This window comes from Musa acuminata, chromosome BXJ1-8, assembly GCF_036884655.1.
Source record: "Musa acuminata AAA Group cultivar baxijiao chromosome BXJ1-8, Cavendish_Baxijiao_AAA, whole genome shotgun sequence".
NCBI classification, from domain to species: domain Eukaryota; kingdom Viridiplantae; phylum Streptophyta; class Magnoliopsida; order Zingiberales; family Musaceae; genus Musa; species Musa acuminata.
The window spans coordinates 52097415-52109867 of NC_088334.1; the positions used below are offsets into that span (position 1 = coordinate 52097415).

A 12453-nucleotide genomic window follows, 5' to 3' on the forward strand; every position below is an offset into this window, starting at 1 on the left:
AACATTTGCATCATGTAAGAGTAATTTTTCCAGGAATGAGTAGGATATTTGTTATGTCATGTTTTAACAAGATAAGTTGACCTTTTCTCCGCAATCACAATGTATGCTTATTTGTTTGAAAGGAGAACTCAGAAATAAGATACAGAAGGCTCTTTTCTGATCTATCCATACACTACAGAGTAGATACATATTTAGATAGGTATTGTTATAGAAGTTCTTCAGCATCATAACATCATCTCAATTACCTCGAATTGAAGTTCTTGGATGATTAGATTGGTGCATCAGCAGAAGAAGAAAACTTCTGTTGAACAAAAATTGGATCCCCAACCACGACAGCTTTCGCCCTGCCTGTTGCTGAGAGTGAATCTTTGCAGACCAAATTCTGTCCAAAGAAAACCTGCATTTTTCATTTTCATAGAGCATAAAGTTAAGCACTGTCACATAGTTAAGCATTATGGCATAGAAAAGTGAAATTAATATGGATGTTCCTGTTTAGTGAGAATATAGTCATGCAAGTATTGATGGTCAGACATATATGTGGAATAGCTACTTAGAATAAAGTCAAAGTCAAAGAGATTTTACCTTCCCCTGCTTTTTCTTTAAATGCAAAGCATGGTCTGATCGAAACTTCATTAGAGTTTGTGTTGGCTCATCCCCGGCAGTTCCATTATTTTGGTCGATAGTTGGTACCTGAAGAAAATGGCAAGCAACTCAAATCGAATGTAGAGATTAGCTTATCTATATTCATAACTACAAAAATCTTAAGAAATAAATGAAAAGATCCATAAAAATTCTAAATTAGCCTGGCCATGGTGGTTAAGGTAGGAATAGATCTAGTAGACTGTCCGGCTAATCTAAGCCTGAATTTGGCAACTGGCTTGGTTCCTAAGCACAAATGGCTACTCTCAAAGTAATGTCCAACTGGGCTTGTTCAGTGATGATAATATCTTGCATGTTTTTTATAATGCAACTTCACTACATAGTTCTGCATGCAGTTCTAATATTTCAATATTTGGCCTAAAGGAGGTTACTGATTTAGGCAGAGGCAAAGAATTGTAAACCTTTGTAGCTAATTTTCAATGGTTATTGTGGAAGTGTAAGAATGAATTCTTATATGCACTTGTCAAGCTAGCCTTATTTTTCTATTATTACAAGGCCATTCCATGCTCTTGAAGAACATTGGGTTCAATTGGGTTAAATTGACATAAAGAAGCTGGCCTTTAGACTGGGTTAAACTCAATGCTGATGAATTGCTTGGGAAAGGTGAGAGCAGGAGGGGAATTGGTTTTTGTTTTATGCCATTTTAATGGTAGGCTTTGTTTGAGGTTAAAAAAAATGCAGAAATGCTTTTAAAGTGTTTTTCCAATTACTGAAAGCCTACGGATGTAACATTCGTATGCACATTATGATAAATAAAATCCAAAATAAACAACAATAATATCTGACTCTCATAATATTACAGAGTGGAAAGAGAAGACATGTTACCTTACAACGTGAGCATAATTTGACACCATAAAATGTCAACTCGTTTATTTTTATTTCTTTCCACAGGTCCTCTGAAAATGGATTACATCCATCGACAAGGATACTGAAAAACAAAATTATTAACTCATAAGTACTTGAAGAATGATTTCACTGGCGATGAACCTATCATAGTAAAGCACACCAACAATGCAAAATTACAGCGTATTAAAACGATATGACTTCCAACTGCATTCAAGATTTGAAAAAGAATGAATTGTCTATATATTGCCCTCTTACTTTGCTCTGAAGCGATTAATTGGTAATGGTTCTTCCAGAAGCTCATTCAAAGCATTCAATGATCCCTGCACATGTTATCTTAGAAAAGAAAACTGAGTTCTGCCTTAGTAGAGTATAAGCATTTGGAATCTTGCAGTTCCACTTAGGATGTAGCTAACCTGGGATGCTAATAAGAATGGAAACCCATCAGAGAACACGGTTCTATATCCCTGAGCATAGTTGGGATCCACTGCTCTAATTTCTGATGCTGAAACATCAATATTATAGCGAAAAATTTTTATCAGCACCTTCATATACTGATGCGTTAGACATGACAGGAAAAGTTCACAGGTACAGTGTCAAAATGAAAAAGGAGGACACTAAAATGGAATAACTTTGAAATAAAAAAATGGTTTTATTTAATTATTTATAAATAGAACTCAGCATTCATGACTTTTTCCAGATAATCTTCTATACTACTACAACAACAACAAAGCCCTAAGTCTCAACTTTTTTCAGATAATCTTCTATACTAGCTTCAGAAAATGATCCAAGGCATAAACTATTAAATCAAAATGTCATACTTAAAATGAAAAAGGATAAGGTAGATGTATAGTAAAAGAAACCACATAGATGACAATATAGGTTTCATCAGGTGAAATGTAGTCAAAGCACTGAACTTGCAACAGAATATCTTCTACATAATTAAGACAATACAGGTAAAATACATTTTGAGTAAATTTAGGATGGTTAGGGAATCAACAAAAATAAACTGGTGTTATTGGCCAAGTAAATAAGATACAAACAGACACTACAAAAAGTGCAATATTACTTACTATACCATATCAGTTAAAAAACTAAAAAACTCTCCCTAGCATCATATTATCAGACTGAAGAACATTAGCATTGAAAGAAATAAAAAGATCACCAAAAGATAATTACCAGTATTGAAACGCACTAGACGACTTGGTTTTTCGAGATACTTCGTAAACCACTCAGATGCTTCATTGCCTTCATCAAATGCCGAACCAGACCATTCCCAGACAGAGATGTCATTAATTACATCACACACTCTACTCAGAGGAATCTTTAGTGTCTCCATTTCAGGAGCCTTTATAACTGTAGAAAATGCAGAGAATATGAAATTCACAGAGAAAATATGGACAATAACATTTACTAAGTATAGTTGTTTTATGAATATGGAACATGGAATCATATTAGGTGAAATTAATAGAATAATATTATTGAAAACCTAAAACCAACATTGTTGCTGAGTACACTGATATTTACTGATAATTTTTTGGCAAAACATTTATGGGTAGTTATGATGAAAGATTGGAATATAATTGAAATGGGAATACTGTGAAGTGACTCGATGTTCAGTCTCTCCCACCAGACAATGGATCAAAAGAAACAAACTCTAAGTGATAAAGATCAACATTGCTCGCAAAAAACAAAACTGAAAACCAAGGCTTCCTTCCACATGAACTTTTACTTCCACTTAGCTGTGTAAAGGAAGGATATTCAAATATTTTTGTAGTTACAAGTAACTTTTCTTTTGTTTTCCTCACTCTCTTGTCATACATAACTGTTCAAAGTTCAAACTACTAATGACTTCTTTTCCTTTATTTTCCTTTTCTTCCCAAACTTTTTTTTAGTAAGTACTAGTTTTAGTTTAATCGAAGAGGACAGATAACGATATTTTGAATTTGTTATTATTTTTTTTTCCTATTTTTGACCCACCATCATTTTTAGTTCTCTTCCCCTCTTAAAACCCTGTAACTTGAATTGATTTAACTTTCCATATTATTGCACATATAATGTAGACTTCCAAGTGTTTGATCTAAAGCTTCATCAACATCTTTCCTCTCTACCAGTCAGAAATGTTCCTACCTCATCACGAGTGCAATTATTGTTATCCTTTCTTTTCACATAAACCAAGCATCCACATCAATGTCCTTGTCCATATCATACTAAATTTTGGAACATGTTTGCATATAAACTTTCCAACACTGATTAAGAAGATATAGCTGATCTCAGTCTTCTTTTTTTTTCTAATCTATATAAGACTAATTTTGGAATATGTATATTCTTATCCTTCCAACACTCTGATCCATATATATGTTAGGTCATATAGCTACCTTATTATATATTATCCTTCCAAACAGAAGGATAGTTGACAATTGTAGAAGACTTAAAACACAACTTTCCACATTAATAAGATTCATGTCCTGTTTCAATCACTCCCTTCGAAGAAAAGATCCAATGTACCCAAGACATTTCTTCTATTTCTGTTGCCAAAAGGTAGGTCAATTTGTTAAAGAATCTTTTCTGCACAGTTCTTATCCAGCAAATCTCGTAATATGTTTACTATATCTAACAGAAACCTAAGCTAAATATATCAAAATTTACTTTAAGAATCACGGTGTATTGGCATTGCCAAGCAGGTGAACCGAAATGCATAATTATCTCTTAACAAAATGGTAGATGATAAACTAAAAGCAAATCATCATAATTCCTAAATTGTGCTGATAAAAATTGGCTTGCAATATTCTTATAACTTGAAATGATTGATTTATAATGATCTTATGATGATTATCCTTTAGCAAATGATATACACACCCATATATGAGGTATCATTTGGCTCCCAATCTTCCCTGAAGGCATCCATCGGCAGCCCTACCTCAACCAAAGCAAGCTTTGGTTCAACTCTTTGAGTGTATGCCCTTCCATTTGAGTTCACAACCAACCACTGCCGATCCCATCGAAGTCCTACAGATAAATGAAAACAGTAGGTTGAGACAAGCGACTAGAAATGCAACTATATCTCCAACATAGTGCTCCAAATGGATGACGAGAATGACCTAAGAGTATCAGAAATCATCCTTATAAAAAGCTATCAATAGACCAAATGCACTAGCCATATTTAATGAGATAAATATCTAACAAAATAAGTATACTTGTTGTGAACTCAATATCAATAACTAAAAATAAATGTGTTGGTCAAGAATGTCAATTCAAGAAGTCCTCAGCAATTTATGAGGATGTGGGGTGAACTCTCAAGGCTATCATCAATTCTCCGAGAAGGAAACGGGCAATTGGAAGGGAAATCTGGTTAGTGTACCCGTGGAGGTGACGCAAGCTCGAGGAACAGAGATGCCACGGCAGGACTTGATCGGGTAGACGTAGATTGAGGCGACGGTGGCCGCCGACTCCCGCGAGCCAAAAATGGAGGCAAGAATCGAGGACGCCTTCTCCATCCCCTATTCCCGGATCTTCTCCGCAAACACCAAGCTTCGAGCGCTTCGTTTACTTGCCCAACGTCTTACATAGGCGGAGGCGGCTTCGACGCAGACCGGACCGGAGACATTATATATATATATATATATATATAATGATTAATATATATATGTATTTTAAATGATTAATTCCACAATGTGTACGATCGGACCTGCTTTAAGATCCGAGTAAGAAGAGGAACGGACGGACGTCGTGAATCGAAACGAAGATAACGATTACCAAGTCAGTCAACCAAGTTGGTGTGCTTAATGTGATAGTTGACGTCATGTGGGCAGTGGCAGCTGAATGAGGACAGACACAAAGATGACGTGTAAGGAGACGATTCGTCTGATCTCCGGCAAAGATCGTGATCATAAAAACCTGGTCGAGTCAGTGCACGTGGCAATACTGTGAAAACAAAGAGTGTCATTTTACAACGTATACATTTTTTCCTCAAAATTAGTGAACTTACCTGATTCAATAGATGCAACTATACATAGTCGATGCATCACAAACATGACATGCATATAATCGGAGAATGTATTAAGATGATTCTATTCTTTAGCATCAATCTTGAAATCAATGGTAATCCGCACCGTTTTAGGGATCACAAGATAGATGTGTTGTTCCTGTAACATTGCTAGTATTATTAGCCTAATCATCAACATCATTTTTTTTGGGTAAAGGTATGAAAGAACACAAGGCATATAAGTAGTGGAAATCTCAGAATGCTGACATGCAAAAGACAAATCAAAATTTTGTGCCTATCCATTGTACATGCTGATTAGACTCGTAGACTTGCTCAAATTTAACGCATCAGGTCAACAATAAGATGCCAAAATATTTAAAATACATTAGACAGTGATGATGACCAGCTGCCATCATCCCCTCAAGTGGTCTCATAGTGCAGCAATCAAATTACATGTCTAAAACACAAACTGATAACAAAGTAGGCATCATGAGGTTAGAAGCCACCAAAGAAATCTCTCCGCTAATGGAAGCAGTCACAACCCAAATTTCATTCGACAATATATTTAAAATTACAAGGGAGAGGGGCACTGCGTAGATACCCAAAGGCATCAAAATGGAATGACTGTTTCAATCAAAATCAGAGTGTTGTCATCTTGGAAATGAGAAAAACTAGCACACCCTGATACAGATGCACTCTGCAAGCAGACCGACTAGTTTCTAGGCAACTTACCATGTTCTCGTGTAGGATGAACCTAATCCGCCAACCCATATGCCTGAATAAATTATCTGGTAGTCAACAAAATGTAGTTCAAATGTCTCGATTTTTTACAGAATAATGCTTAGAATACAGATATGACAAGAACAAGTGATTATTACCAAAGCTCCACAGAAGACTTTTTTTGCATCAGCTAAATGTTTTGCTGGCAAGAAAAACAAAAACTGTCGAATTAGAAGACTTGTCTGTACCGACTAGTGGATCAGTCACCAAATGGAAAAATATGTCTTGACAATTATTATTATAGAAAGATGGTCTGAATCTGCCACTAGAATATGCCAGTTCCAATGTTATGCAAGAATAAAGCACATATATTTGGGTCAACAGAAAATACTGACTTAAAATTCTATTTATGTTTAACAGTTTGAAAATATATGCCTGCAAGAAATATTACTGAACCATTTCAACATAAACCAAAGAGTCAACTTAATTGTGTTTCTTGTGGAGATTTAAGTTCTTCTATTAAGCTCAGGTGACCATGCTTTTTAAATCCGATCATCTCAACACCTAATATTCTATGGTGTCATAAACATCAATATAGGATTTCCAGCCTTTATTCAGATAAACAGATGATTAAGAATATACAAGCAGTTCTACATTCAGGTGAACCACAGATTCCAAGCGGTACCGGGCGGACCTTCATGATTTTTTCTTTTTAGTAATCCTACACCTCAAGAAAGCTAAAGTAATATATAATTTACCAATGTCCCTGAGGGATTCTTAAGCAAGTAACTAGCTTACGTGATATGGCATGCAAATGCAAAAGTTTCACATTTAAAAAAAAAATCCCACCTTACCACCATTTTTCCTTTCATTTATCCTTTTTAGAAGACTACTGTTGATTTTTCTGCTTGGACATTTTTCATATTCTTCCTTCAAGGTTTAAACTTTTAGTTTCTCTCATATAAACTCTTTCAGAGATTTATGTGTATTTTAAAATTTGCAGGAAAAGTTGCAATTTTATGATTCTAAAGGCATACCTATGCAAATACCCAGTGTCAACACATGTCCAACAGGCTACAACCTCCAAAAGTTTCCATCTTAGCTTAGAAAAACTATGGTTGCCTCTCCTTGAATTACACATATCCGACACCACTCGCTCTGCTCCTCTTTTACCTCTAGAAAAGACACAAAAACCAGACCACCCACTAAGCCTATGAAGTCAGATTCCCATTAAACAAAGACCTGTAGATGACATGAGGTTTTAAGCCATCAACAGAAGATTATAATTTCCAAGTGATGATCCATGAATTGGCTTCACTACCCCAAGGGTAAATAAACCATCCCGGTTGCCTAAACCATCCCAACTACATAAAACAACATGGAAAATCAAATATCCAAGAACTTATCCTTAACAAAACATAATTCATAGCCGCTTAAAGCCTCATTATTCATCAACGATCCTAACCAAAACCAGTATTAAGGAGAACATGCATATATATATATAAAATATTGTAGCTGATACCTTCATTCAGGATATAAATCCTTGCCTTCCATCTTCTGGGACTATTATTTTCACATTCAAGTGAAATTATAGTATCTCATTTCTGTTGCTAGTCTTGTTAAATGGTTTCCCACATCCTCTCCTAAAATTTCAACTTACTCTCTTTGATCTACTGTCTCAAGCTGTTAAAAGAAATATCAAGTTTGGAAACAAAGCATCGACACATTGCAAGACAAATTAAAATCATCAGCCTAATCATTGATTCTCTCTAACACTAATTGTTATGATCCGACCTCCATAGAATAATTATCCTATTAACTTAATGAGTTCAAACCCCTAGCTCGAAATGCTTAAGCCCAAATTATTTGCATTAAACCCATCTAATTTAATAAATCAAATCAACTCTCCTCACACATCTGATGTGTGACTGAATTGGTGTATCTTACAATCTCCCTTACTTAAGACTTAATGTCCTCGTTAAGACCCAAACGCAACACAACCAAAAATAAACTTTAGTATAATACATGTGAGAACCAGTTGACTCTCTCACCATATCAAATATCGAGTCCACTCTGATATCATTTGCCATGATCTGACCCAAAAGGATAACTACAATATCATACATTTAAGTCACTTACTCAGAAGAATGCTTAAGCTCAAGTAAATCATATTAAACGCATCATACACTTATAAACCAAGTCAAATATCCTCAGTCCTCATACATCCAAAGTGAGACAAAAGTGGGATATCACAATCACCATACGGAGAAATTTAATTGTAGGTTATGTAAAGTACAAAACAATATACAGTACAAACCAAAAAAATAATAATTTTGAACAGACCAAAGATCCTAAAAGCAGTCAACAAAATATCTAAAGAAAAGCAAAGGTGCGATCCATCATATCTAGTTCAGCTAAACATTTCACAATATTCCACCATGCTCCAATAAATCTATAGGTCCTCACCACTTCATCCCGTTTCCTTTTCGCACCTAGCGAAGAGAAGTCTTATTTTGGTACTCCAAAAAACAGAGATACCAAGACTTGTGAAACAAAACGTAGACTTCCAATGCCGCACTTCCGTAACCTAATGGAAATATTCTCTCTGTAGACGTTATCTGGTGCACCATGTTAGCAGGAACGAAGAGCATAATTATTTTCTAGAATATTATATACATCGACAGACAAAATAGAAGACACTGCAGTACACCATCCATCAATTCCTTCGCCAGGTTAACCCAACCGGACTCACCAAGGTCAACACTGCAGTTCACCCAGATCACCGTGCCCTAATCTCCTAATTCAACCGGTCTCCTAGAACCCCCAAATCGATTCTCGTCTCTGCTTTCAACCAACTCCACGCATCCACCGCCGCATAAGAACAATCAGATTCCACGAATCAAAGAACAAACAAACAAACAAGAGAAAGAGAGACGCACACGCTTTCGCCACTCGGGGCGTCGTCACTCTCTCTCTCTCTCTCTCTCTCTCTCTAAGAATCTTGCGGAAGGGGCTTCGAGTCGACGAACGTGCCCAGACCATGGCAATGGGTCCGGCTAACATCGATCGATCTCGATCCGGTTGGATCAAACCGGACCAAATCAAGCTCGGGCTAAATCGGATCCAATGTAGCTGCCGTACATAAAGCCCGGCCCAAAGTGCGTGTCGACCCGAATCCGACCCGCATAAGTTGATAACCCTCTCGCTCTCGAAATCTAATGTAATATTTGCATGTAAATGTAATTACATACACATCGAAATATGGCCATATTAGTAGTGCACATAAGTCAACCAAAAAACTCCAATACTTAGAAACACACAGGAAAATGAATTAAACTATAGATAGTGTAACCTTATGTGTATGGAATTGGAATTAGAAGGGAATGTGTGAGTCAGATGGAGGAGGGGTTGCAGAGACCATTGGCAAAGCATGAAGAAGAGCCTCCATGAAGCTTGGCAAAAAGCATAGCTTGACTTATATTTTACTGGAGGAATCCATGTGAAGAGCATCTCGGTGCTTGAAATGTAAGCTAACATGGTTAGTGGATTTGATTTGGGTCTTAATTAGCTAAAAGGTAAATGCCAACTTTGCTCGGGATTCTAAATTGTACAGCCCCCTTTGCATCTTGGACTCGAAGGAATCGGTGTTCTAGACTTTTGCATTCTCCATTGCCACCTGAGAAGCATGCATGCTCGAGAGAAGATGAAGGTGATCTTTGGATCCAAATGAATATTGTGGAACATAATAATAATCAAGATTTTACTTTAGTTACAAATGATTAATATGATCCATTAACTCATTTTTAAACTTTAATTAACATATATATATATTTTTTTTTTCTTTGAGTTTAATATAATGTTTGACACCCATTGACTGACTAATTAAACTAATGAGTTGACTCTTGTATCATAGTAACATTTGAGATTATGCAAAATATCTCCAAGTTAACTCTCTTGATCTCTTTTTTTTACTGAAGAGACCTTTAGTACTTTGTTATAAGAAAAAAAGAAAATATACATGATTCTCTTTCCACGCTAGCTAACTTGAGCATCGGATGAGTCATAGGCCTCCGAGGTAATAAATTTTGATAAGGACTAAGATTTATCTAGAGTCTATGAGATATCGAACAACCAAAATTTATTAAGATTGGATCAAATTGGTCTTCGTGCTCGTCGTCGTCGGATTCGATCTAACTCAACTCAAGTTGCATCAGCAACAAGAAGTTGTGGCCATTGATACAAAGGGTAGGTGTGCCAAATTATGTAGTAGTGCCTAAAATCTTCTTCTTTTGGAATCTTAGCTTTTCAATGCACTTCCTTGGAATATATACTCATGAAAAAAGTATACTATGATCTAACAGAGGCAGAGTCACAACTTTAGAACATGAAGAATGATGCCATAAAATTTCAAAAACTAGAGGGGGAAAAATAATAATAGTAATATTAAGTTAAAATACAGTATATGATTCATCATCAAAATTATGTATAATACAAATGTACTGGAATATGGTCACTGCAGCAAAACCTCTATTATTTGTGATAAGTTCATCAAACATAATATACTGATACAACTCATCTTCTATTTTTAATGTAAGAGTCATTCATAGAGAATTAATTCTTCTAGTAATACAACACAGCAATAAAATTAAACCCTTGTGTTTGTGCTATGCTATGTGACATTAGATTCTACAAGTCCTATTGTCTTGTGTATCAATGGAAGTTTAAATATATGCACACTAAAATAAATACACAGAAAAGAAAAGATGAGTGATTAAGAAGAACCATGGCATAGAAGATTGGAGAAGAATATTTGTTGAACAGACAAACAAGAAAGCATCTATTCCCAGTGGTGGAATAGAGCAAATGGAATGGATTTCCCTCCCCATGCAGGAAGAGAGCTTTAGCTTTATGTTGTTCTTACTCATCCTCCCCACTTTTGGCCTTTGCATGGGGGCCATGGTGTCCAAGTAGTAATGCCTTTGACTTATTTAACTCTTGTTTGGATTTGACTGGTAATGGAATGTTTTGTGTGTTCCTGTGACTGTGACTTTTATGCATGGCTGAGACAACTTTATATTCCCTTGATTTTATTGGTTGAGCCCACAATCAGATAGATATGCAGGTACATCCAAATGTCCAACCAGTAAAAACTCTGAAGATTTGGATTTAACTCTTTAAATGTTGTAATCTCATAAATCTATTTATTTATTTTTATATCTAAAATATCAATTTAATGATAATGTATCTAATCAATTTAAAGAAAAGTAAATTGATGTGTTACTATGAACATTGTGCATTCTTACTTTCTCTTATGAATTATATCACATTTTTAGGGTTTTAATGAAAATAACAAATGACTTATACCAACTTTACATTATTTTATAAGTTTATTTATTTTTTTAAGTTGATGTTATATCCGACTCACTTATTCTACGTCGAGGGTTCGAAATCTCAGTCTATAAATTTTAAGAGATATTGATCAATTTATCCGTAAAAAAATACCTTAATCACTTGATAATAAGGTCCAAAGATTTGAAGTTCCTATTTTCTCTTATGGATTATTGTTATGTCACGTATTTTAGGGCTTGAGTTGTTGTATCCAACTTCACTTTAGGACAAGCTGGCTGATACATGTTGTGAGTGAACAATGCTGCACTCGCAACAGCAGGAAGAAAAGAAAAGAAGAAGAAGAATCACTCTTTGATGCAATGCATGCATGGAAAGATCTCGAGGAACTAAGTGGGATCTACTGCAATCAAAATCTTTAATGGTGAGCAAGTGTTTTGGGAATGAGTGCCATGATCAGAATCAGTTCTTTCTTAGGTAGCAATCCATAGATTATACTATCATAGCCTACTTAGTTGCTCCAATATCTGGCAAGCTGTGTTTTTTATGTGCACTTCATTTCTTGTCCAAATAAAAGCTTTTAAATAAGAGAGACGAAGACAATGGAATGCAGTAGAGAGAGAGAGAGAGAGAGAGAGAGAGAGATGAAGAGCAGCGTATATGACATGCAACCTTGACTTGTGGAGTTCCATACGAGTCCTAAGTAATTAAATATCTGTCCCATCATTATTTTCTCTCTCAAGAAAATAAAATAAAATAAAGAAAAAGAAAGAAAGAGAAAGGAAAAGGAAGGTAGGGTTGTATGCTAAGGCCAGTATGATTGCATGGGGTATCTACTGTTCCTTGTTTCGAAGAAAAGGTTACTCAGAGACTACAGGAATAATAACCTCATCATATGC

The 12453-nt window shown here is 35.5% G+C and overlaps 1 protein-coding gene and 1 long non-coding RNA gene across 5 annotated transcripts; both read right to left on the reverse strand.

Moving 5' to 3' along the window:
- Positions 1–82: 82 nt before the first annotated feature.
- LOC103995596 (uncharacterized) lies at positions 83–5086 on the reverse strand. Its single transcript, XM_009416218.3, has 8 exons — positions 4865–5086; positions 4363–4512; positions 2683–2859; positions 1920–2008; positions 1762–1826; positions 1486–1588; positions 583–690; positions 83–397 (listed from the first exon to the last, which is right to left on the reverse strand). The coding sequence occupies exons 1-8, from the start codon at positions 4998–5000 to the stop codon at positions 269–271; spliced, it is 957 nt and encodes a 318-aa protein (XP_009414493.2). The 5' UTR covers positions 5001–5086; the 3' UTR covers positions 83–268.
- A 920-nt stretch (positions 5087–6006) lies between these two features.
- LOC135588793 (uncharacterized) lies at positions 6007–9233 on the reverse strand. Of its 4 annotated transcripts, none has more exons than XR_010476477.1 (3): positions 8961–9233; positions 6367–6410; positions 6007–6276 (listed from the first exon to the last, which is right to left on the reverse strand). It is a non-coding gene; the product is annotated as an uncharacterized LOC135588793 (long non-coding RNA). The 4 variants fall into 4 exon arrangements; XR_010476476.1 differs by having other exon boundaries at positions 8675–9233; XR_010476478.1 differs by having other exon boundaries at positions 9148–9226.
- Between the last annotated feature and the right edge of the window lie 3220 nt (positions 9234–12453).